Source organism: Leptopilina heterotoma, unplaced genomic scaffold (assembly GCF_015476425.1).
Source record: "Leptopilina heterotoma isolate Lh14 unplaced genomic scaffold, ASM1547642v1 Lhet_198, whole genome shotgun sequence".
Taxonomy (NCBI): Eukaryota; Metazoa; Arthropoda; class Insecta; order Hymenoptera; family Figitidae; genus Leptopilina; species Leptopilina heterotoma.
The window spans coordinates 387,882-410,022 of NW_025110914.1; the positions used below are offsets into that span (position 1 = coordinate 387,882).

At 26.5% G+C, this 22,141-nt stretch overlaps 2 protein-coding genes across 10 annotated transcripts in view; one reads left to right on the forward strand and one right to left on the reverse strand.

Moving 5' to 3' along the window:
- Positions 1–3,043: 3,043 nt before the first annotated feature.
- LOC122501047 lies at positions 3,044–5,678 on the forward strand. Its single transcript, XM_043610277.1, has 5 exons — positions 3,044–3,084; positions 3,554–3,796; positions 4,272–4,468; positions 4,843–5,080; positions 5,452–5,678. Exons 1-5 carry the CDS (start codon positions 3,067–3,069, stop codon positions 5,542–5,544), a joined length of 789 nt encoding a protein of 262 aa, XP_043466212.1. The 5' UTR covers positions 3,044–3,066; the 3' UTR covers positions 5,545–5,678.
- A 2,650-nt stretch (positions 5,679–8,328) lies between these two features.
- LOC122501030 overlaps positions 8,329–22,141 on the reverse strand; it is a 29,390-nt gene continuing 15,577 nt past the window's right edge. For 5 of the 9 annotated variants that reach the window (XM_043610244.1, XM_043610246.1, XM_043610250.1 and 2 more), the window contains 3 exons: positions 12,633–14,337; positions 9,426–9,884; positions 8,329–9,282 (listed from right to left, as the gene is read on the reverse strand). In XM_043610244.1, coding sequence (XP_043466179.1) covers positions 8,882–9,282; positions 9,426–9,884; positions 12,633–14,337 — 2,565 coding nt within the window. In that variant the 3' untranslated portion in view covers positions 8,329–8,881. Of the gene's footprint in view, positions 9,283–9,425; positions 9,885–12,632; positions 14,678–14,748; positions 16,079–22,141 lie in introns of those variants that run through there. The other 4 variants (XM_043610251.1, XM_043610247.1, XM_043610252.1 and 1 more) reach the window with 4 other exon arrangements.

A 22,141-nucleotide genomic window follows, 5' to 3' on the forward strand; every position in this document is an offset into this window, starting at 1 on the left:
TTTAAAAAATTGTAATTTTCAATGTTTTATAAAAATTTGAATAACTTCTAAAATAATGAACGCTTTCTAATGATCTTAAGCTTATTTTAAAGGTCATTTTCTGCAGAATAAGAATTACTTATAGGCTTTAACGTGCAATTTTTTCTTAAAAAATGCAGGTCGTTAAATTTGGACCAAAAAAATTCAAAAAATTTGAAATAATCTTATTAACAAAAACATAATTTTTAAAATTCAAACATATTTTTTTTTATTAAATTCTCTTGAAAAATCTTCACCTTATCATGTTTTATATATTTTCTAGAATAGTTTTTAGTACAAAAAAAAAGCATTTCAAATTTTTTGAATTTTCTTATCTAATTTTGACGCGACCTATGCATTTTCTAAGAAAATAATTACAAGTTAATACCTACAATGTTGTCCAAATAAATTCTGAAAGATCTTGTTATTTTCACAATTTTATCTTTTATTATTTTTCTTTTTCTTTCAAAAAATAAAACAAAAAAAATTTTAGTTTCCATAAATTTTATGTTCTAAATAGTTTTTCATTCACCTGCAATTGCGTGGTCTCTCAATTCTTAATGGTAGTGTATTACATGTTATTTAGGCACATTTGAATAAAATTTTGCAAAAAATACTATAACTAAGACGGAAGTATAAATTTTGTTTTTTAAAATCAAAAATTTTCAAATTAAAAATTTAAAAATTTTTTTTAATTACTAAAATTTTTTTAATTATTAAATTTTTTGTGGATTGCCTTTAAACTGTCTATATAATTGAGTATTATACATGTTATTTAGTCATATTTTAGTATACTTTTGTAAAAATTACTATCCTACAAGATTTCAGTACTGAAATGCTTTTAAGGGCATCCGGGAAAAATCGAGCCCAAAAAGTGTTTTCCCGCGTGTCGTCTCACTCCTAAATAATTAGAGATATTTAGTTCGGATTTATCATGATAATTATGGGAATTCATGATGATAAAGAATATTCTCGAAAATTGCAAGTAATTTTTGAAATAAATATTGAAAAACGAAATTACAAAAGTTGGATTTTTGGCGAAAGTGAGAGGCAATATGGCGGCGAGCACACAGACAAGTGGATCTATGTGTCAGTGGTCAAGGAGGTGGCGCCAATTCTCGGAAGTGGTCGCTAGTTGAACTGAGGGAAATGTATTAACCTCAAATTACTCCACTTTCAATCGTTAATAAAATAATTTCCTCGCAAAATTATTGCAAAAACGGAGAGGGCCGCTCCTCGGAGAGTCTTCCTCTATCACCCCTCTAAATATGAACCCGAAATATTTTATCCTCTCAAAATGAGACGTCTATACTGAACCGTTCAAAACCCCCTTTTTCCGTATATTTAAACAATTTTTTTCAATAATTATTTATCAAAATTTCTCTAAAATCCGAGAGGACCGCTGGTCCCAGCGCATTTCTCTATATTTACCAAAAAATCCCGGCTCAAAATATTCTTTTCTTTTCAAATGAGACGTCTATCACGAAACCAGTATTATTTCCCGGATGCCCTTAATATCAAAATATAGAAAAAATTATAATTGTTACCAATTACTGTCAGTCTTAATTTAGTAGTATTTTTGTGGTCTGTGATTAAGATTTTGACGACAAAATATTGCAATTTAGATTTATTTATTTATTCCATTCATCCAATATTTTTTAATTGAAAAAACTTCATAAATATTCAAAATTTCATTTGTTAGTGAAAATGTTTAACTTTCAGTATAATGTTAATACTTATTTTGTATATATTACAAGAATAAAAACCATAACAATTTTTTGTTAAAAAACGCCTTAAGCAAAGCTAATACTAAACTATAAACATCACGAGTGTATCTCTGGTAGTAAGTTTAAGGGGAATGATAGGTGAAATTTTAACTTTTCGATATTTAAGCTGTTAAGATGCAACAATTTTTTTTCTCCTGTTATTTAAGATCTAAATTAATTCTTTATTATTAGAATTAAAAAAATTATTTTCGACCATCTTCAAAATTTTATTTTTGGAAAAAATAAATATTTTTTCAAATCCATATTGAATAATTGTTTAGAATCATAAAATAACGTATGAAACATTTGTCAATGAAGAATTATTAAAAAAGAAGTTAAATTTTTAAAGTTACACCAGTAAAATTTAAACCAATTAAAATTGACCTCATTTTGAGTATCAAATTTTTTTACCTTACTTCAGTATACCTAAAATCATATTATACAACAAAAAATTTTCAAAAGTAACTGCTTGAACTGCTTTAGGAGTTTTTTTATTTTTCAAAAACATTAATTTTGTGAAAAAAAAAATTTTTCAAAATCCATACGATTGATTGTTTACAGTAAAAAGAACAGTAAAAATTTTTCAAAATTCCGAGTTTTATTGTAAAAATATTAACTATTATACTAATCCATACCCTTGATTATCATAAATGAATGAGTGATAATAATTTGAATGTTGTTAGCTAACACATTTTTGCATTTACTTACACACAATGTAAAAATGGAAATTTAAATTATTAAAAAAAAAAATTATTAAAATTAAATTATTAAATTAAATTATTAAAATTTAAATTATTGTTAAGTCTGTAGTTGTAGAAATTGTAAAAATGATGTGTTTGAGATCTTTTGGAAGTTATAACATATTTTACTATTATTATTTTTTTCATCCCATTATTGTATTTTCCGTTGTGTAATATGTATAACTACATGATTATACAATAAATTGTTGTTAGGGATGAAAAAGTCGTCTACATAGTCATCCAGACACTATCATACCGGAAATATACTATTATCAAATTATTTATTGAACTCTAAGATAAAATCATAATTCGAGTGCAATAACATTAACGAATAGAGTGGACACGTAGTAATTGTACTGTGTCAGAGGTTTCGCCTTCAATTGTCATTAGAGAAACAAGACCTGTAATTTAGTCAAACAATCCGGATATTTATCGACAACCGTAATAGTTTTAATTGATTCCATCATTACAGCTCAAAAGTATATAACCTGTGCTCTGACTAGGTTCAGTATCAGAATCATAATCTCCAAGAATCAACGAAGATGAGGGCTTTTCTCTTGGTAACAAAATTCTAAAAATTTATTTATTGTTCTCATTTTACTATTTTTTGAATATTTTATGTTGCTTAATTGTTAATTATTATTAATCCATTATTTAACCCTGAAAGTATTATATATTTCAAAACTATTTTTTCCATTTGCTACCCTGATAGCATCCGAATATTCTGGATGTTCATTAGTCTGAAGAAATTAGGATATTCCTAGGATGTCCCAGAAATCCTAGAATTCTATTAGGGTATAGACATTTTAAACATATTTTAAAATTAATTCCCGAATTAAATTAAATGAATTGTTTTTTTTAACCAAAGTAATTGTTATGTACATAGCTTTGTAATCGTAAGTCTTTGACTCATTTGAGTATTTTTGATAATTTTAAAGCGACTATTCTTAATTTTTGTATTAATTTTTGAAATTAAGTAATTTTCATTTTCATTTAAATTGTATTAATGAAATAATTTTATTTTCGTAGGTCTCTTTATTAGTTGCCTTGATATTGGTAGCAGACTCAAATCCAATTGCAGGATCAAATAAGAAGGCAAAACGAGGAGTATCATTTTTCCCAAGGGGTTACGATATTTATGGGGTTATACCAGCGTTTACCTCTACATGGAATCCCACGAATTACGAACAATCGGCCTGGGATTCTTCTTTAAATTCTGATCTAGCATTAGGACAAATACAACTGCACTCCACGCACAACATTGCTCTTCAAGTATTCTCACTCATTTAATCATATGAATTAATATCTGAATAGCCATTTGATAGAATTTTAGAATTTCTAAATTATCATTTGACCAAAATTGTAAAATAGTCGAATGAACAACCAACAAACACAAGTTCTAAATTTGATCAATAATAAAAAATATCAAGAAAAATGCAATTGATTAATTATTATTGTAGGTAACATGTAATATGACTGTACATGCTTCTTCTTAGTTGCTACTTTAACTATGGCTTAAAATTTGTGTTTATTGATTATTTGTACAGCCATTTGCAGTTTCAATCAAATCACAATTGAGTATTATAAAAATTATATAAATAAAATCAGTTTGGAAAATAAAGAATTGAACAAAGAAGAAAGATATAAAAAAATAAAGCAAAAATCAGTTTATAAGAAAGCGGATAAATGAGGTTTTACAACGAAAAAGAAATAAAGAATTAATTATTATTAAATGTATTAAACACAGGCTTTGAATGATCCTCACCCTGGAACACCGAGCATTGTTTATTCACCGGAAATTTTACGCTCAGTTCAACAGGCAAAAGAAGCAAATTATAATGTTCTTGTGGCTCAACACAGAGTTGAAGAGGCGAAACAAGCAACAATTCTACAGCAAAGATTAGCAATAGCTAGAGAAGCTGCAGCTCGTGAAGCAGCTCACAGGTAAAACAAATCAATATAATACATTTGCATTATTTGTATAAATGTTAATCCCCACTCTGTCATCTAAAAACTAATAGAAAATAGAAAAACTAGTATGAAAATAACTAATGAAATGAAGACTAGTTGCCTTTCAAAAATGTTAATAAATTATAATTATTAACACCTTACTAACAAAAGAATATCCTCAGAATATTTAAAAGGTATACTAAGGATTTTTCTAGGATATCCTGTGAATATCTCTAGGACATCCAAAAGATTGTACATACTAGAGATATTACAATTTTCTCTAGGAGCAATTGCAATTTTAATATACATCGACTCGAAAACTTTATTTAACGCAGATAAAATAATTTGACGTTTTGTTAAAATTGCAGATCAGCAGAAATTTCCGCTCATGCTCAAGAGGAAGCGAGAGCCAGTGCAAAACAATTAGTAGCTCTACAACAAAAATTAGCGACTTTAAAAGATTCTGTAGCTGCAGCACAGAGAGTAGCTGCTGCAAGAGAAGCCGCGGCAGCTGCAGCAATACAACGAAATGCAGCTGACACTGCTGCAGAATTAAGAAAGCAAGATGTAGATAAACAAATCACTACTAGTGAAAGAGAGGCCAAGGTGAGAGAATTTTTTAAACTTGAACTTTAACGTAAAAGATAACAAACTTTTTGTATATATGCAAGTCAGAAACTTATAATCAGTAAATTATATTCTTTGTCATAAATATATATTTTTAGCTGATTTTTTCTATATTGATTGTTTAATGAAGCAAACAATATAAATGCATTCATTAATGCATCAATTCTTTTATAACTTTTTTTACATGTTTATTAGCCCATTTAATTTCCGACCACAAAAGGGCAATAACAATTAAAAATTATTAAATATCAAAGGACGTTAAAGATTATTAATAAAAAAAAGTAATATTCTGACAATTGTTTCGTGAAAAATTCTGGGAAAATTCAAATAATAATATTATTGTTACTCAGGCTCGAGATTTAATTGCGGCTAAGGAAAACGCTATTGCCAACGCTTTACAAAATTCGGCAACAGGAAAACCAGCGCATCGTCCTTGGGGTTAAATTTTTTGTTTTGAAATAATCATTTATGCACATCATATAATCGCAAAATCATAATCAAACATTAATCAAATATCTGACTTATGATTGTGTTATAAAGGCATTTGTATAAGGGTCATATTTAGAATCATTTTATAATATACACTTTTTTTCTATATATTCAAAATATTCGATAAAAGATAGTGTATTTTACTATTATAGAAATAAAAACTAATTGTTTTTAATAAAATTGTGCAGTTTTTTAATATAATTTCCAACTCCTTTTTCAAAAATATTTATTTTATAAGTTGAAAACAGTATTAACACAGTATCATTAACTACTACTTATCAGTAATGTTAATATTAATTATCTAAGTATATGGGCATGAAAATGGTAAGTATAAAAAAAAATTCCTTAACATTGTTTCAAAATTATAAAAGTTCATGGAACACAATTTTAGTAGCTTTCAGCCATAATTTAAAGTTTCTGAAATTTTGTATTTTTTAAACTCTTGAATTTGAAAAATTTCTTTCTCTAACAAGAAAATCCAATACTTGATAAACCAAATTAATGCGAGTTAATTTAATTAATTTTCTATTGATATTCTATCAAGTTTAAATTTTTTGAAAAATTTATTTATAATCTACAAAGATTTGTCTATCTTTATATAATCTTCTAATTCTTATATTTAAAGTTCTTCCTTGTTAAAAAACGTATTTAATTTTGTCTTCAAGTTTTGGTTAAACAGTGCATGTATATTTTATAATTATATTTTAACGTAATTAAATAATTTCAACATATATATTTATAATATATATCAAATTAAAGTTCAGAATCTAACGTTTATTTTTTACTTATATTTGTTTAAAATAAGATAAAAAAAAGTTAATGAAATTATTAATAAAAATAGTATTATCAATGAGAGTAAAAATTCAATTCATCTCCGAAGTCTTGTTTTCTAAATAATAACATCATATTTTTTAACGTTGTAAACATAATATATAAAAAAAAAATAAAAAAAATAAAAATATAATAAAATAAAAAATAATAAAAAAAAAAAATAAAAAATAAATAAAAATAAAAACAATAATAAATAATAATAATAAAAATATTTTATGATTAAAACTAAAAATATTGTTTACAAAAATTGTAATATGTTTAAAATTATAAAAAACGAGAATTTTTCCATTAAATTATCAATTCATCTTCGAAGCCTTTTTATATTTGATAGGCGTTTTCTTTTGTTTTTAATTTTTTAATCATTGATTTGGAATATTTAACCCTCAAATTAAATTATTTATTTAATAAAAATGAAATAGGTAAGCATAAAGTGTAATAAATTAAAACATAACAATTTATTATTTAAAATAAAATATTCCTACCGAGTTTTTTTTTTTTACAAAATAATTAATTCTATTAATATTATAAACTCAACCTCTAGAACACATGATAATAAAATGTTGCTGAAGGTCTTATTTCTGGAAATTAATTTTGCGCAACTTATATTTTTATCTTTAAACATCTTCAAAACTTATTTTTATGAAAAAAAGTAAAAAAAAAGAATAATTTCATTTTTTAGAACTTCAACCAAAAAAGGGTCCCTTTCAGGAGAATCACCCATATATTGTATATATTTTATTCATACGCAATGACATTTATCTGTCTTATGCAACACAAACAATCGCGTAAAAATAAATAAAATAGTTACGTATCGTAAATCACAGCAATAAAGCATTTTCTTAAACTCATTTTTTTCATTTTTTAATAATAAACTTTTTTTTACCTCGCATTTGTATAAAGAGGAGAAACATTGAGTGGAATAAGAAGTGATCGAAACCGTGAATAAGTAAGAATAAGATAATTTCCATAATTTGCTGCAAAGTTTTCACAAACTGAATTCACTTTATAGCCATTTTCGAATATTTTTCAGACTTCGAAAGTAAAGTAAACTTTGGAAATTAAAGGTTATGAAATGTTCAATTGTTTTTACATAATATTTTCTCAATCACAAAATTAATTTAGGAAACAAAGTGGCGTGAGGCAAAACTGGAAAAACTTTTGACTCTCTAAAATACTGTAAAAAAAATTTGTACATAAATTATAGCATTATATGCGTCTATCAGAATACAACAAAGAATAACTGAGAAAAAAATGAGACGCATGATTATTCCCCAAATTTCCCCAAATGTCATTTTACCGAACTGTCATTTTACCAAATTGCATTTATCTGAACTGTCATTTTAACGAAATGTCACTTTTGCGAATCGACATTTTTACGAATTGTCACTTTAGCGAAAAGTCATTTTTGCGAAATATCATTTTTACGAATTGTCATTTTTACGAATTGTCATTTTTACGAATCGTTATTGTTCCGAAATGTCATTTTTTCCAATTATTATTTTTACGAAATATCATTTTTGCGAATCGACATTTTTACGAATTGTCACTTTTGCGAAAAGTCATTTTTTCGAAATATCATTTTTACGAATTGTCACTTTTGCGAAATATCATTTTTACGAATTGTCATTTTTACGAATTATCATTTATGCGAACTGTCATTTTTACGAATTGTCATTTTTACGAAATGTCACTGTTGCGAATTGTCATTTTTGCGAAAATTAATATAGTAAATCTATATATATATATATATGCATACAAGTTTACTATAGCAATTTTCGCAAAAATGACAATTCGCAACAGTGACATTTCGTAAAAATGACAATTCGAAAAAATGACTTTTCGCTAAAGTGACAATTCGTAAAAATGGCGATTCGCAAAAGTGGCATTTCGTTAAAATAACAGTTCGGATAAATGCAATTCGGTAAAATGACAGTTCGGTCAAATGACATTTGGGGAATAATCATGCGCCTTGAAAAAAAATTACATGAAAGCCACTGTTCTAAGCGTTGAAATCTTGAATTTTTGTCTCCTTGGATATCCCTGGATTCTGCCACACTCACTAAATAACGCAGAGAAAAAGAAGATTTTTCTGAAAAAGTATTTTTATTGAATTGTTATTATTATATTTGTTCTTTTTCTAAAATTCTATAAGTGTAATAATTAGATATCAAAAACTTGTTCCAATTTTTTCTCATAAATACAGATATTTTAATTTTGCAATAGTTCATTTAACATTTTTACTGCTACATATATTATACTTATAATTCCTTAATTTTCAGTCACTTTACATTATATTAAATCCATTAAAATAATCACTACGAAATTCGCTTTTAACTTATTTTGAAACTTTCTTATAATAATCCTAAATATTTTACTTTTGAGAAATTTATCAAATTAATTATTAATAATAGATAAATATTTGAATAAATTTTTTGAATTTCTTAAGATTATTTAGGTTTATCAAGAAAATTGTTTATTTAATTCTAATTTTATTCTTTGTGGGGAGAAAAAATTGTAATCATCTTCGGTGACAAATGCTACATTATTTAATGTTTGAGATGGACGAAAAGATTTCTCTGTTATCGCTAATGGCTTAGTTTCCTTTTTTAAAGGAATCTGTTGATGGGAATTGTCTTTTTTGAACCTAGATAAAGAATCAGAGTTTTTTGGAATTTTGTGTCCAAAAGACTTGTCATAAATTTGAAAGTTTAATTTCGATTCTTCTTCCTCATTGTTTCTGGAAATAGGGATTTTTGATCCACCTTTTACAGCACCTTTTATATTTTTGTCACTTTTTGGTGAATTTTTCCTTTTATTGTATTTTAAAATATCTGGAACGCTTGATCGGTCTTGTGCAAATTCTGAAATGTGTAAAATTGTAAATCTTTTAAATAAATTGTATTTATAAGCAATAAAGATATAAAATATTTAATTTGTAAGATTTATAGAATTTTGTTTGAGAAATTTAATTTTTCAAAAATGTTAAATTAAATTGATAACATACTGGTTTTTAGGCCTTCATTCAGGTAGGGAAGATTAAATTTCTGTTGAAACTGCGAATCATAATTTTTTATATTTGGCAGACCTTTATCAGAAGAAAAACTAACATCATCGTCTATTTGTTTTTCAAATTTCTTCGATTCCTCTTCATCGTCACTTTCATCGTATTCAGAACTTGGTGAATTTATAGAAGCGTATTGCTTCGAAGTATAATCATCGTCTTCTGATGAATTCGATTCTACCGAATAACGATTTTCAGGCCTATTATGGTTTACGAATTTGTCAAACATACTGATTTTATCATCAAATGGTTGAAAAACAAATTTGCCCATTGGTGGCATATGTTTAAATTCAGGCTCGTCTAAAGAAAAACTTTCTCTAGAATCTTCATCACTGTTGATCTGTGCTTTTGAATTTTCATTTTCCTCTGAACTACCATATTCTTGTCCAGCAGAGTTGTAGCCTGGAAATAAAAATTTGTTATGCTTACAAGAAATTACTAAATTTTTTTTTTTATATTTTTCTTGTGTTTTTGTGTGTATAAAATGTGTCCAAAAATAGAGGCTTTTGAGATAAATTAAGATAAAGAACCAAAAAATAAAAAAAATAAAATATAAAAAAAATAAAATATTAATAAATATTAATTATATAAAATATAAAATTTATATTCTGGTAATTTTAAATTAACTATAAATTCTACATTAAATTTAATCTTGCCTCATCATTATGTAAAATAATAAAAAATATCCTACACTACCTATCAAAGTTAAGAGACCACCCATTTTCAGATGAATGAAAAACATTTAAAAACATAAAATTTATGGAAACTAAAATTTTTTTCTCTATATTTTTTGAAAAATGATAAAATTTTGAAGAGAACAAGATCTTTCAGAAGTCATTTGTCCAATATTTTATTTAGATATATATTTTTAAAAAATTGTCATTTTCAATGTTTTATAAAAATTCTAATAACTTCTAAAATAATGAACGCTTTTTAATGATTTTAAGCTTATTTTAAAGGTCATTTTCTACAGAATGAGAAATACTTATAGGCATTAACGTGTAATTTTTTTCTTAGAAAATGCAGGTCATCAAAGTTAGACAAAAAAATTGAAGAAATTTGAAATAATTTTTTTGTACTAAAAACTATTCTAGAAAATATATAAAACATGATTTAGTGTAGATTTTTTAAGAGAATTTAATAAAAAAATATATTTGAATGTTAAAAATTATTTTTCTGTTAATAAGAATATTTCAAATTTCTTGAACCTTTTTTGTCTAAATTTGTCGACCTTCATTTTTTAAGAAAAAAATTACACGTTAATGCCTATAAGTAATTCTCATTCTGTAGAAAATTACCTTTAAAATAAACTTCAGATAATTAAAAAGTGTTTAATATTTTAGAAGTTATTCAAATTTTTGTAAAACATTGAAAATGACGATTTTTTAAAAAATATCTAAATAAAATAATGGCCAAATGACTTTTGTAAGGTCTTATTCTTTTCAAAATTTTATCATCTTTAAAAAGTCAATTCATCTTGTGTTGGCATCTGTTCCAAATCTCAGCTCAAATGGCAGGTTTTATAAATTTTTTTTTTTGAAACGGCACGTTTTTCACGACTAGTCTGAATTGGCAGCTTTCTACACCCAACCGACGAAATATAAAAAAAATATCTATTGGGATCCTGGCATGGGGTCTAATAATAATTTTTTATGTTAAAAATTTAAAAAAAATTTTTTTTTTTTAATTTTTTTAAATCATTTGTTATAAACAAATGAATAAAAATTAATTTTCATAAAAACTGATAGCACCATTCGATTCTACGCGAAAAACTACTACGAGATCATATATTACATAATTTTTAAAAAAAGTCCTATTGTTGTAAAAACGTTAAAAATAATGAGCCTGCATTCATACTGCATGAGGTCTAAGAATACTCTTTGACGTTAAAAATTTTGTTTAAAAAAATTTTTAACATCAAAAACTGTCCTAATTAAACTAATTTTGCTTAAAATAAATTTTTAACGTCAAAAACTATCTTTAGACCTCATGCAGTATAAATGCAGACTAATTGTTTATAACATTTTTACAACATTTTTACAACAATAAGCCTTTTTTAAAAAAATTATGTAATATATGTTCTCGTTGTAGTTTTTCTCGTATAGAATCGAATGGCCTTATCAGTTTTTTATGAAAATTAATTTTTATTCATTGTTTATAACAAATTATTTTTAAAAAATTATTTAAAAAAAAATTTTTTTTTTTAAATTTTTAAATAAAAATTTTTAACGTCAAAAATCATTATTAGACCCTATGCCAGGATCCTAATAGTTACTTTTTTATATATGCGTTCCTGTGCTCATGGGAATTAATGGGTTAATAAAAAATTATTAAAAATTTGTAAGACAATTTTTTTGGCGTCTTTATCCCCATTTTTCTTAAGATTCTTTATTTTTTTGTTTTGCACTCATGGTTCTCAAAGTAAACGTTTCATGCTTTTATTTAACACCTTATACAAGTCTCTATCATGTCAGGTTAAACAGAAAAGAATCTTAAAAACCGCCTTTTAATTCCACGTTTTTCAAAATCCTAACGTGCTAGGCAAAATTCGGATCCGTTATCGTGTTATGCGGACGAAAATGCATTGAAAACTTTTCTAACAATTATAAATAAGAAAATTTTGAAAGATATTTAATGCCTTTTCACTTAAAGGTTGTTTTTAAGTGAATTACCTTAAGCAAATTTACCTCAGTATTTTTCGGCCCTACTTTCCTAAAATGATTGATTTTTTATGTCTGCAGACAAATTTTTTACTTTATTGGACAGTATTATTAAAAATACTGATATAAACAATTTTCTAATAATAAATTGTAATGTTAAAATTTGATGGTATAATTTTTTTTAAACTTTTTGTCGTTGCTAACTAATTGTAGCTCCAGCAACATATGTCATACAATTTCTAGGAAAGTACATACAAGATCGAGAATCTAGAGCTAATAGTTTGTATGCAAAATTATTAACTTTTAGAAAAGCTCGAATGTAACTTGATATTTGACATGTTTTTTAAAAAAAAAATCCTGACGTGATAAAGGAAATGTAATTTTTCATTTGGATCGAGTGTACCAAAATATAAATAACTATGGTATTTCATTTTTCGCGAGAGATAGTTTTATATAGGGTTGAATAATTTCTGTTCAATCTATTACAAACCGTCATCTAAATCATCATTTTCCTCCACGCTTTCTTGTGATTCTTCATCATCCTTTCCATCATGCTGTGGTGGAGCAGGTTTCTTTTTATCAATAACCTCAACGTCAGTTCGAATCCTTTCAAAAGGATTGTGTCCAGTTTGAACATGCATCCTATCGACAGGTCCATTATTCGGATTAAAATGTAACTGCGGTTGGTTCGTGAGAAACTGATATGCCCCAGAAGGATGTACAAAGTCACTTCGCGAATGTGCCGGAATACTCGCTCCTTTATATTGCGGAAATTGAGGAGTACTACTTGATGTTTGAACCGGCAGAATCTGACGTTGTTGCTGAAGATCCTGAAGAGTTAAAAACGGTTGATTTCTACTCTCCGTTCCGAAATCAAAAGGAATTCCAAAATTCGGAGCTTGAAAATTAAAGCCATTGTCAGTATTAAATAAAACCGGTTGTGACTCCTGTCCTTCAATGAATCCTGAAAATTGTGTATTGTGTGTTGGCAAGGAAGTAGATAAACTCTCGTAGGATTGAGACGATGGCGGTAAATTGATTTCAGTCTGATGAGTCGGTGAGAATATTTGTTGCGAATTTTGTAAACCCACGTGCTGAGTATTTTCAACTGCATTCTGAGTTGGGGGATTTAATGTTCTAAAAGAATTGCTATTTAGATTTTGAAAGGAATTTTGAGCGAAAGGTCCTTGATCGAATAGGCTATTTTGAAAGGAGCTTTGACCGAATCCTTTGAAAGTTTGATCAGAGGATGTAAACTGTGATCCGCCATCAACGAAAGGAGAATCGAATCTGTCATGAGGTGTTGTAACGTAATTGATTGGTGTTGCTGAACTACCAACGTATTCTACATTTGAGTCACTGTAAATAGGTCCATTTGAGGATAAATCTTTGGAATTACTATTATCCTGATTTTTGGGATATTTATAATTCTCCTTAGAAGGAGAGTCATAAGATTTAGCCCTTGAATTCGATGCCTGGGGTCCATAAACATTGGAAAAATCTCTATATTCCTTATTTCTGCCTGAACTATATGGAGGACTTCTTTTTGCATTACTAAAATCGGGTTCGAAAGAACTTGGCTTTTTTGTTGTTGGCTCATCGCTTTCAAAATTAGAAGGATCAATGTTATATTGAGTATCTTCCTCCTCCTCCTCTTTATTTTGTGTCTCTTCCTCTTCTTCGAAGGATGTGCTCCCGATATTGAAAGCTGTATCATCATTAAAGTTTTCACTGTCAAGACTAAAGGTTGGTGTATCTACATCAAAAGAAGAACTTTCCTTAATCTTAGGACTAACGATACCAAAACTAGGATTATTTTTTATTCCCGAATCTTCAATACCAAAAGAAGTTGATTTGATATCAATGTCATCAATATCAAACTCATCTTTATTTATAGGTCTACTGTCTCTAAATCCTGAAAATGAATCTGCATAAATGCCTCCAGATGGTTCGTCAAAAGTTGAAAGAGAACCGCCAAAGGATGGACTGTCTTGTCTTTTACTGATATCAGTCGGAGTATTAATGGATTGTTTCGATGTTCTTCGATTTAATTTTGATGTTTGTGATTCATTGGTTATTGGTTTCGTTAGATCAATGACTTTTGAAACTGTGTAGGTGATTGGTATTTTTGTTGTTTTATTGTAGGTATATGAAGATACTAGAGATGCTATCGAGAGCAACATTATCTTTAGGATCTGCAAAATATTCATAATCTTTATCAATTATAAAATTCAAACTATAAAAAAATCGAAATGATAAATTAGCCATTTATAAGAATTTAAGAATCAAAAAAATGTATATTGAAAGAATGTGTCTGAATTTTCGGTGATATCAAAGAATTGAATCTGAGTTGTTATTATTGTAGACATGTAACACTTATGCACATAACACATTATTCCAGAATACACTTTTTTAAATCCAGTTGTTCTAAACACTAAACATATGTACAATACGTAATCACTCAAAAATATATAGAATAAAATTTTTAGTTTGTTAAACGAAGGAATAAATTATCAAACTAACAAATTAAAACTTTAAAATTTTAAAAATATATTTAATATTTATTTCTCTTGTAATGGAAAGATAAGTGAAAAATCTTCACGTACTAGCATGGTATTCATTTAGACGAGTTGACAGATACAAAAGTTTAATCCTAACTGTACTGTGCTTAGGTTTCGCTTTCTTTTATATTCTCTGTTTAGTGGTGCGAAACAATTTGAACAAATTACACTTTTCAGAAAGTGACAAAAACCAAGGCAAAGAAAAAAAAAATGCCTAATCTCTTTGCCTCTCTCTTTATGGATGTACGACATAAACCAGCCACGCCATTGGCACCTTTATGCTTTGATTTAAATTTTTTCAGCGAATTAATATTTTATCACCTCCAAAGGTGGTAGACTACTTTAGTCGTGAAAAATGTCTATTATAAAACTATGATTATGGGTGGTTTGTGGTTTACTTTCAACTTCTCCATTATATTTCATAACAAAGTACTTCCTCGACATTAATAATACAATTTTTTTTTTGAAATAACAAGAATAAATGAAAAATAGAACAAATATTTCGTGATAATGTCCGCTACTTTAGATCCGCTATTTTAAAATTTTTAATTTTGCAAAATCGAATATTTCTCAAAGAGTGGCCTATTTTCAAAATATAAAAAATAGTGTTTGATAAATTTTTACTTTCTATCATTTTGACAAGTTTGAAATAAATTTGTGTTTTATAGGAGGAAATTTTCTTTGTTAGTCAAAAGTATCTGCAAAATAAAATCAATCAATATAATAGTTATGTATATTTGAAAGTAACAGTATCACATAATAAAACCTCCCTACTTTCTTCAAAGTTTTTTTTAAATGAGCTATAATATTTTAAAGATTTGTTACCTTCATGTATAAAAACAATTTACTAAAGTTAGAAGCTAACACCAACAGCATCTGGATATTAAGGATTCGTGCATGAAAACTAAATATTTTGCCCTTTGAACTCATATCTCTGTAATTAACTGTTTTAGAGAAATTCCATTTGTGTCAACTGCACTACTTGTCAACCGCACCTAGTCTCCTCTATACGCAAGGATGATGGGTAATGTTTAGAATCGTACCTAAATATGACAATATTATAATACAACAATTTTTAAAGCGTTTACTCTATAGAATGAGTACGAAATATTGAACCCTACCTGACAATTTTAATATCAAACCCCTCAATAAAATACTTTTTAAAACTTCTAATTTTTTAAATTTTTAATAATTTTAAAATTTTAAAATTTTTAATTTTTTTTAAAAATTTTTAATAACTTTTAAATAACTGACCATCATGATGACAGAATGTTGATCATCATATACCAAAGATAAGTCCTTATTAATGTTCATCAAACTTAAAGAAAACCCAAAATAGATATCAACAATTTTTCTAACAAACATGATTTTTGGATTCTTGGTCAGAAACAGAAAATTGAATTTTTAAATATCTAGTAAAACAATGCTTCGCTGAAGAGTAATATAATATTATTATAATACAACAATTAAGTAAAGAATTATTAAAATTTTTTTTTTACACTTTTAGTGTCATAATTTTTTGAAATATAAAAGGCGAAATATTCCAAGTGAATTCTTGCAACGATAATTTGAAATGAACTGGAAATTATAATTTCCTGTTCTATAGTAGCTGCTTTAATTGCTTTTAGAGTTTTAGGATAATAATGAATGATGTAAACGAAATTGTTTTCTAGTTCATGATTAGTTTCGTCAGTGATATTTACTGGTATTGTAATAATATTAGTTTCTGTAGATTAACGGTTCAGGTGTTAAAAATTTCGTGATTTATGAATCGTGCAAGATTCACGGGTAATTAAATTTCGTGAGAATTCATGCGTGACAAATCTATTTCACTAGGTGTAAAAAAAAAGTTTGAATTTATGTGAGGTAACATTGTCAGGACAGAAACCACAAATGTGTCAAATTTATAGATGAGATAGTATTTTTTTTAGTAATCGACCTTTAGTGTTAATTGATTTTAATTTCACTTTCATTTAATTCACAGCATTTGGATTTGTAGCAATATTGATCTCATTACTTCAATCCTAGCAAACATATAGATGCGTCTGTGTATTTTTTTAGTTAAAGTTTATTAAGAAAACTTATTAATAAAATAGTTTAGATTTGTTAAAGTTAAAAGGCTTGAAGAAAGAAATGATCATATATTAAATATAATATTTAATATTAAATAATTTGTCCCCAGGTAAAAATGATTCGTACGAAATTCGTACGTATTTCGTTCCGAAATCCGTCCAGATTCGTACGGAATTCCTATCGAAATTGGTATGAAATTACTAGCGAAATTCGTGTGGCGTTTTGAAACGTTTTTTCGCACGAATATTCGTGCGAATAATACCCGGATTTTTTAAAATGGATTTTCAAGAAATATTTTTGTTCGGAAATCCGTATGGAAATTCGCAGGGAATAATTTTTGACAATTTCTTCAAAAATTTTCGGTCTAATTTCCATACGAAATTCGTACGAAATTCGAGCGAATTACGAACGAATTTATTTTGAAAAACTTTTATAAAATTCTGCTCGGAAATTCGTATGGAATTACGCACGAAATGTCAGCCAAAAATTTCCTCAAAAAATTCGACGAAATTTCCATACGAAATTCGTACGAAATTCAAGCGAAGAATGAACGAGTGTATTTTGAAAATTTTCTATAAAATTCTGCTCGGAAATTCGTATGGAATTCCGCACGAAATGTCACCTAAAAATTCCCTCAAAAATTTTCGACGAAATTTCCATAAGAAATTCGTACAAAATTCGAGCGAAGAACAAACGAATGTATTTTGAAAATTTTTTATAAAATTCTGCTCGGAAATTCGTACGTAATTCCGCACGAAATGTCACCTAAAAATTTCTTTTAAAATTGTCAGCGAAATTTCCATATGAAATTCGTACGAAATTCGAGCGAATTACGAACGAATTTATTTTGGAAATGTGGCCGAAAATTTTAAAAGAAATTTTTGGCTGACATTTCGTGCGGAATTCCGTACGAATTTCCGAGCAGAATTTTATAAAAATTGACTAAAATAAATCCGGTGGTAATTCGCTCGAATTTCATACGAATTTCGTATGGAAATTTCGCCGAAAACTTTTGAGGGAATTTTTAGCTGACATTTCGTGCGGATTCCATACGAATTGCCGAGCAGAATTTTTTAAAAATTTTCCAAAATAAATCTGTTCGTAATTCGATTGAATTTTGTACGAAATTCGTAAGGAAATTTGTCCGAAAATTTTTTTAAGAAATTGTCAAACGAATTTCCGTGTGAATTTCCATACGGATTTCTGAACGAAACATCTTTTTTAAAATCCATTTTAATAAATCCGGGTACTATTCGCACGAATATTCGTGCGAAAAAACGTTTCAAAACGCCACACGAATTTCGCTAGTAATTTCATACGAATTCGATAGGAATTCTGTACGAATCTGGCCGGATATAAAGTGTGAAAATATAATAAGTATAATCTAGACTTTAGTTTTTAAATAAGGAGAATAAAAATAATATTGCCATTAAAAATAATTAATCAAATTAGGGATCTGGATAAAATAACTTGACGGACGCTCATACACACGCTCTAATGTCAGTAGGGAAGCAGTGCCCTGAGGCACTCACTGGTACTTGACTGGCGTTATGTTATCGTGATCATCCGAAAGATAGTTGACTTATTTAATCCAATTGATAATGAAAATATACATATGTGTCAAAATTTTTCAAAAATAGCACTTTGAAAATAGTTTAAAAATTATATTCATGGCATGAACTTTTTTTTTTGTTTTCTTAAGCAGAAATTTGTTTATTATATTAAGGAAGCTAAATGGTCATGAAATGAACAACTTTTGTTTAGAATTAACATAAGATTTATAAATGTTTTAAAAAATTTACAATTTTTACATTACTTGGAGGTTTATTGGGTTTCTGATAATTAGTATACGTCAGATTTCAAGAATTATAATGGCGAATCCGGTATATCGAAAAAAAATTTAAATTTCAATGATTTCTCGAGGATTTTCAAGGTTTCTGATGACAAATATAATGTTAGATTTTAAAAATGGAAAATGGTGAATCGAATACATTGGTTAAAACTTAAAACACCCGAGAAACGAATTTCAATCACATTCATCTAAATTTGATTATTTTTGTCAATCTTATTTGAATTATTTTTTAAATCTGTAGACTGCGTGGAGCGGAAGCCCCAAGAAGAAAATCGTTTTTCAAGAACTGCTCTGACGGCGCCATTTTGTAATAATTTTCAATAAAAAATTTTTTTTAATCTTCAAAACCAAAAAAAATCTTGAAGTTAAACGTTTAATTCAAGCCTCTTGTATTTAATCACAGCAGTCCAAAAAACACTTCAAACAAAATATGTCACTAAAAGTATCAATAAATAAATTCACTTTGTAACAAAGACTGTACTTAAAATAAAAATTTTTACCAAAAATTAACTATTCTTAATCAAAAATCTTTGTTTAAAGACACGCTTAAATTTGAAAGTTCGAGAGTAAAAACTTTTCTGTGCCATATGAGAATGTGATGAAAATTGGGCGTGTTTCTTTTTAAAATCTAGTCGCTTAATGATCAATTAAATATATTAAATTCATAAATGAATTCTTATATTTTAATTAAGAACGAAAAACATTAATCAAATAATAAATAATTTTACATTTAGAAGAATTAAATGCACATTTTTAATTTGAAGAGAAAAGAATAAGCTAATGAGAACACAGGACATCTATTCGTCATAACTAATAGGATAGGTGATAGGTGATCCGCATATCTACAGCTTCTTCTCTTACAGTCCTCAATAATACAAAAAGTATTTAATAATAGAATAAGAATAGTAGTAAAATAGACGATACTAAATTATTATAATTAATTTCATACGATTTTTTAACAATACCAATAAATTTGGTGTAACAAGCAGGCCGGAAAGATAAATTTGGATTAATTTATTAACTCATACTATAATGTTAGTGGAAGAAACCAACCCCGCGTACCTATATATAGGAAAAGCATTTTCAGTGAAAGTAACTATCGGCTTCATTTTATTTCATTTTATTTATTTTAAGCCAATATACAAAGATGAAAGATTTGTAATGATTTGAAGTTAATTTTGCTCTAATTAAACAATTAGCTTAATTTATTTCCTATGTATGTGCATTTTAAAAATAAAACATTATTTAAAATAATAACGTAGTCTTCAAACAATAAATGTCATTTTAAACAAGCGCTCTTTCTATTTTATTTTGTGATTTACTAAGTTTTAAAATAATTGCTCTTGTGAATAATATTTTTTTATTTATAGGAGCCATAAAACTGCCAACGTCAATCGATAATTTGCTTATAATAATTTTATAAATACCTAAACAAAATGCGATACATCTGAACCAATTGGTATTAACAGTTTTTAAAAATTTTACATTTTGTGATAATTTGTTGAAACAACTACTTATTGTTGAACAATTGGAAATTAAAAACAAAACAACAGTTATTTCTTCTTTTCAATTTGCTTATAACTAATGTATTTTTTCTCGTTAATATTAATAAATATTATTAAATAAATTTTAATAAATATATAATAGATAATAAATTAATGAAAAAATTAATAAAACATATAAAATATAAAAATTGAACAAAAAAACTAAAAACAATAAACTATTAATAGCATCATTCATTGTTTATACTTTTCAACCTATTTAGTCTCTAATGTTCAAATGAAAAAAATTTCTTCAATTTAATAATAAAAGACTATCAAATAGGCATGATGCCAGAAAACAATTTTTCAAAATTCAAAATAACATAAAAAAATTCTACTTAACTTTTTTTTTAACTTAAATGCTTCAGTAAAAAAAAGTGATACTATTACAAGAAAAACTATTATTTTCTAATGTTACTTAACAATATTATAAATAATTTACTTTAATAAATTAAAAGCAATGAACCAAAGTAGGTAATAAAATAAAATTATTTTAAGCAATCGTTTTGTTTTTTTGCTATCAGAATTTTATAAACATTTTGTTTAAAAAATTTGCAAACTATCAAGTGCAACAGTAGAAAAATATGATTTTTTATAATATATATTGTCCTCTAATAATCAAAATGTTTATTGATGGTATTAATTTTCATTTAGCATTATTTGGTGATATTTACAATTTTTATCCATTTGTTATTACAACTAAACATATTAATATAATAATTTTTCAAAATTTTAATTTTTACTAATAAATTATTCGTTTAGGACAAAATTAGTATTTTAGTTAGTTAATTAGTTAGTAAGTTAGTTAGTAAATTAGTTAGTAAGTTAGTTAGTAAATTAGTTAGTAAGTTAGTAAGTAAATTAGTAAGTTAGTTAGTAACTAAGTTAGTAAGTTAGTTTAAAACTAAGTTAGTAAGTTAGTTAGTAACTAAGTTAGTCAGTTAGTTAGTTAGTTAGTTAGTTAGTTAGTTAGTAACAAGGTTTTAAGGTTTAACAAAGTTATAAACAATTTTGATAAAGAAAACTGTTCAGAGTAAAAAAAATTGTTCTCTCTTCAACACTAAAATTTTTTGTCATTAAAATAAAAACTAAAGGATCAAGTTTCTTTAAAATTAATAAACCATGTTAAGCAATATTATTAACTAGTTTTATAAACAATTTGCAAACTTTAAAGGACAATCGTAGAAGAAAGGTTTTTTAATTATATATTGCCCTCTTGACTTCAAAAATAGGTGTCTTAAATAAGTGGGACAAAATTGTCTAAGACACTAAAAGTGTCTTACTTTAAAACACTTTCGTATTTTTTGCCTGTGTTGAAATCAAAATGTTTGTTGAAGGTATAAACTTCATTTAAAATTATTTAGCAATATTGATTTTTATGAATTCCTTGAATATTATGGTACAATTCTCAGACAATTTTTTAGGAGTCTACGCAACACAATTTACAATATAGATAATAATTAAGTGTCAGAGCGTCGCTTATTGTAAATCTTAAATTTATAATCTTATATCTTATATTAAGGGCCAGTTTCACTAACTCTAAATTGAAAGTTAATCAATGATTATAAAGTCATTTTAATCACCCATGATTGGTCGGTTAAGGATTTAATCATTGATGAAATTTTAATCGCAGTTGGGTGAAACTGGCCCTAAGTAAATTTTTACGAAAGGACACTGACCATTTATATGTTAAGTAAATAAATATTTAAAAATGTTATAAACAAAATGGAAAACTTTAATTACTCGCTGTATGTGTTTCCCACTGTTTTTAGATTTAATGCATTAATTTTACTTAATTTTAAATGCTAATACCTACACTCATATTTAGCTAAAGACGATGATATTTATTTAATTAAGTATCTAATTTACCACCCAACGAATATTTAGCTAAAAAAACTATATTTTACTTAAAAACAATTTTTAAATTAACACAAAAGTTTATTTAAAAATACCCTATAATTAATTACGGGTT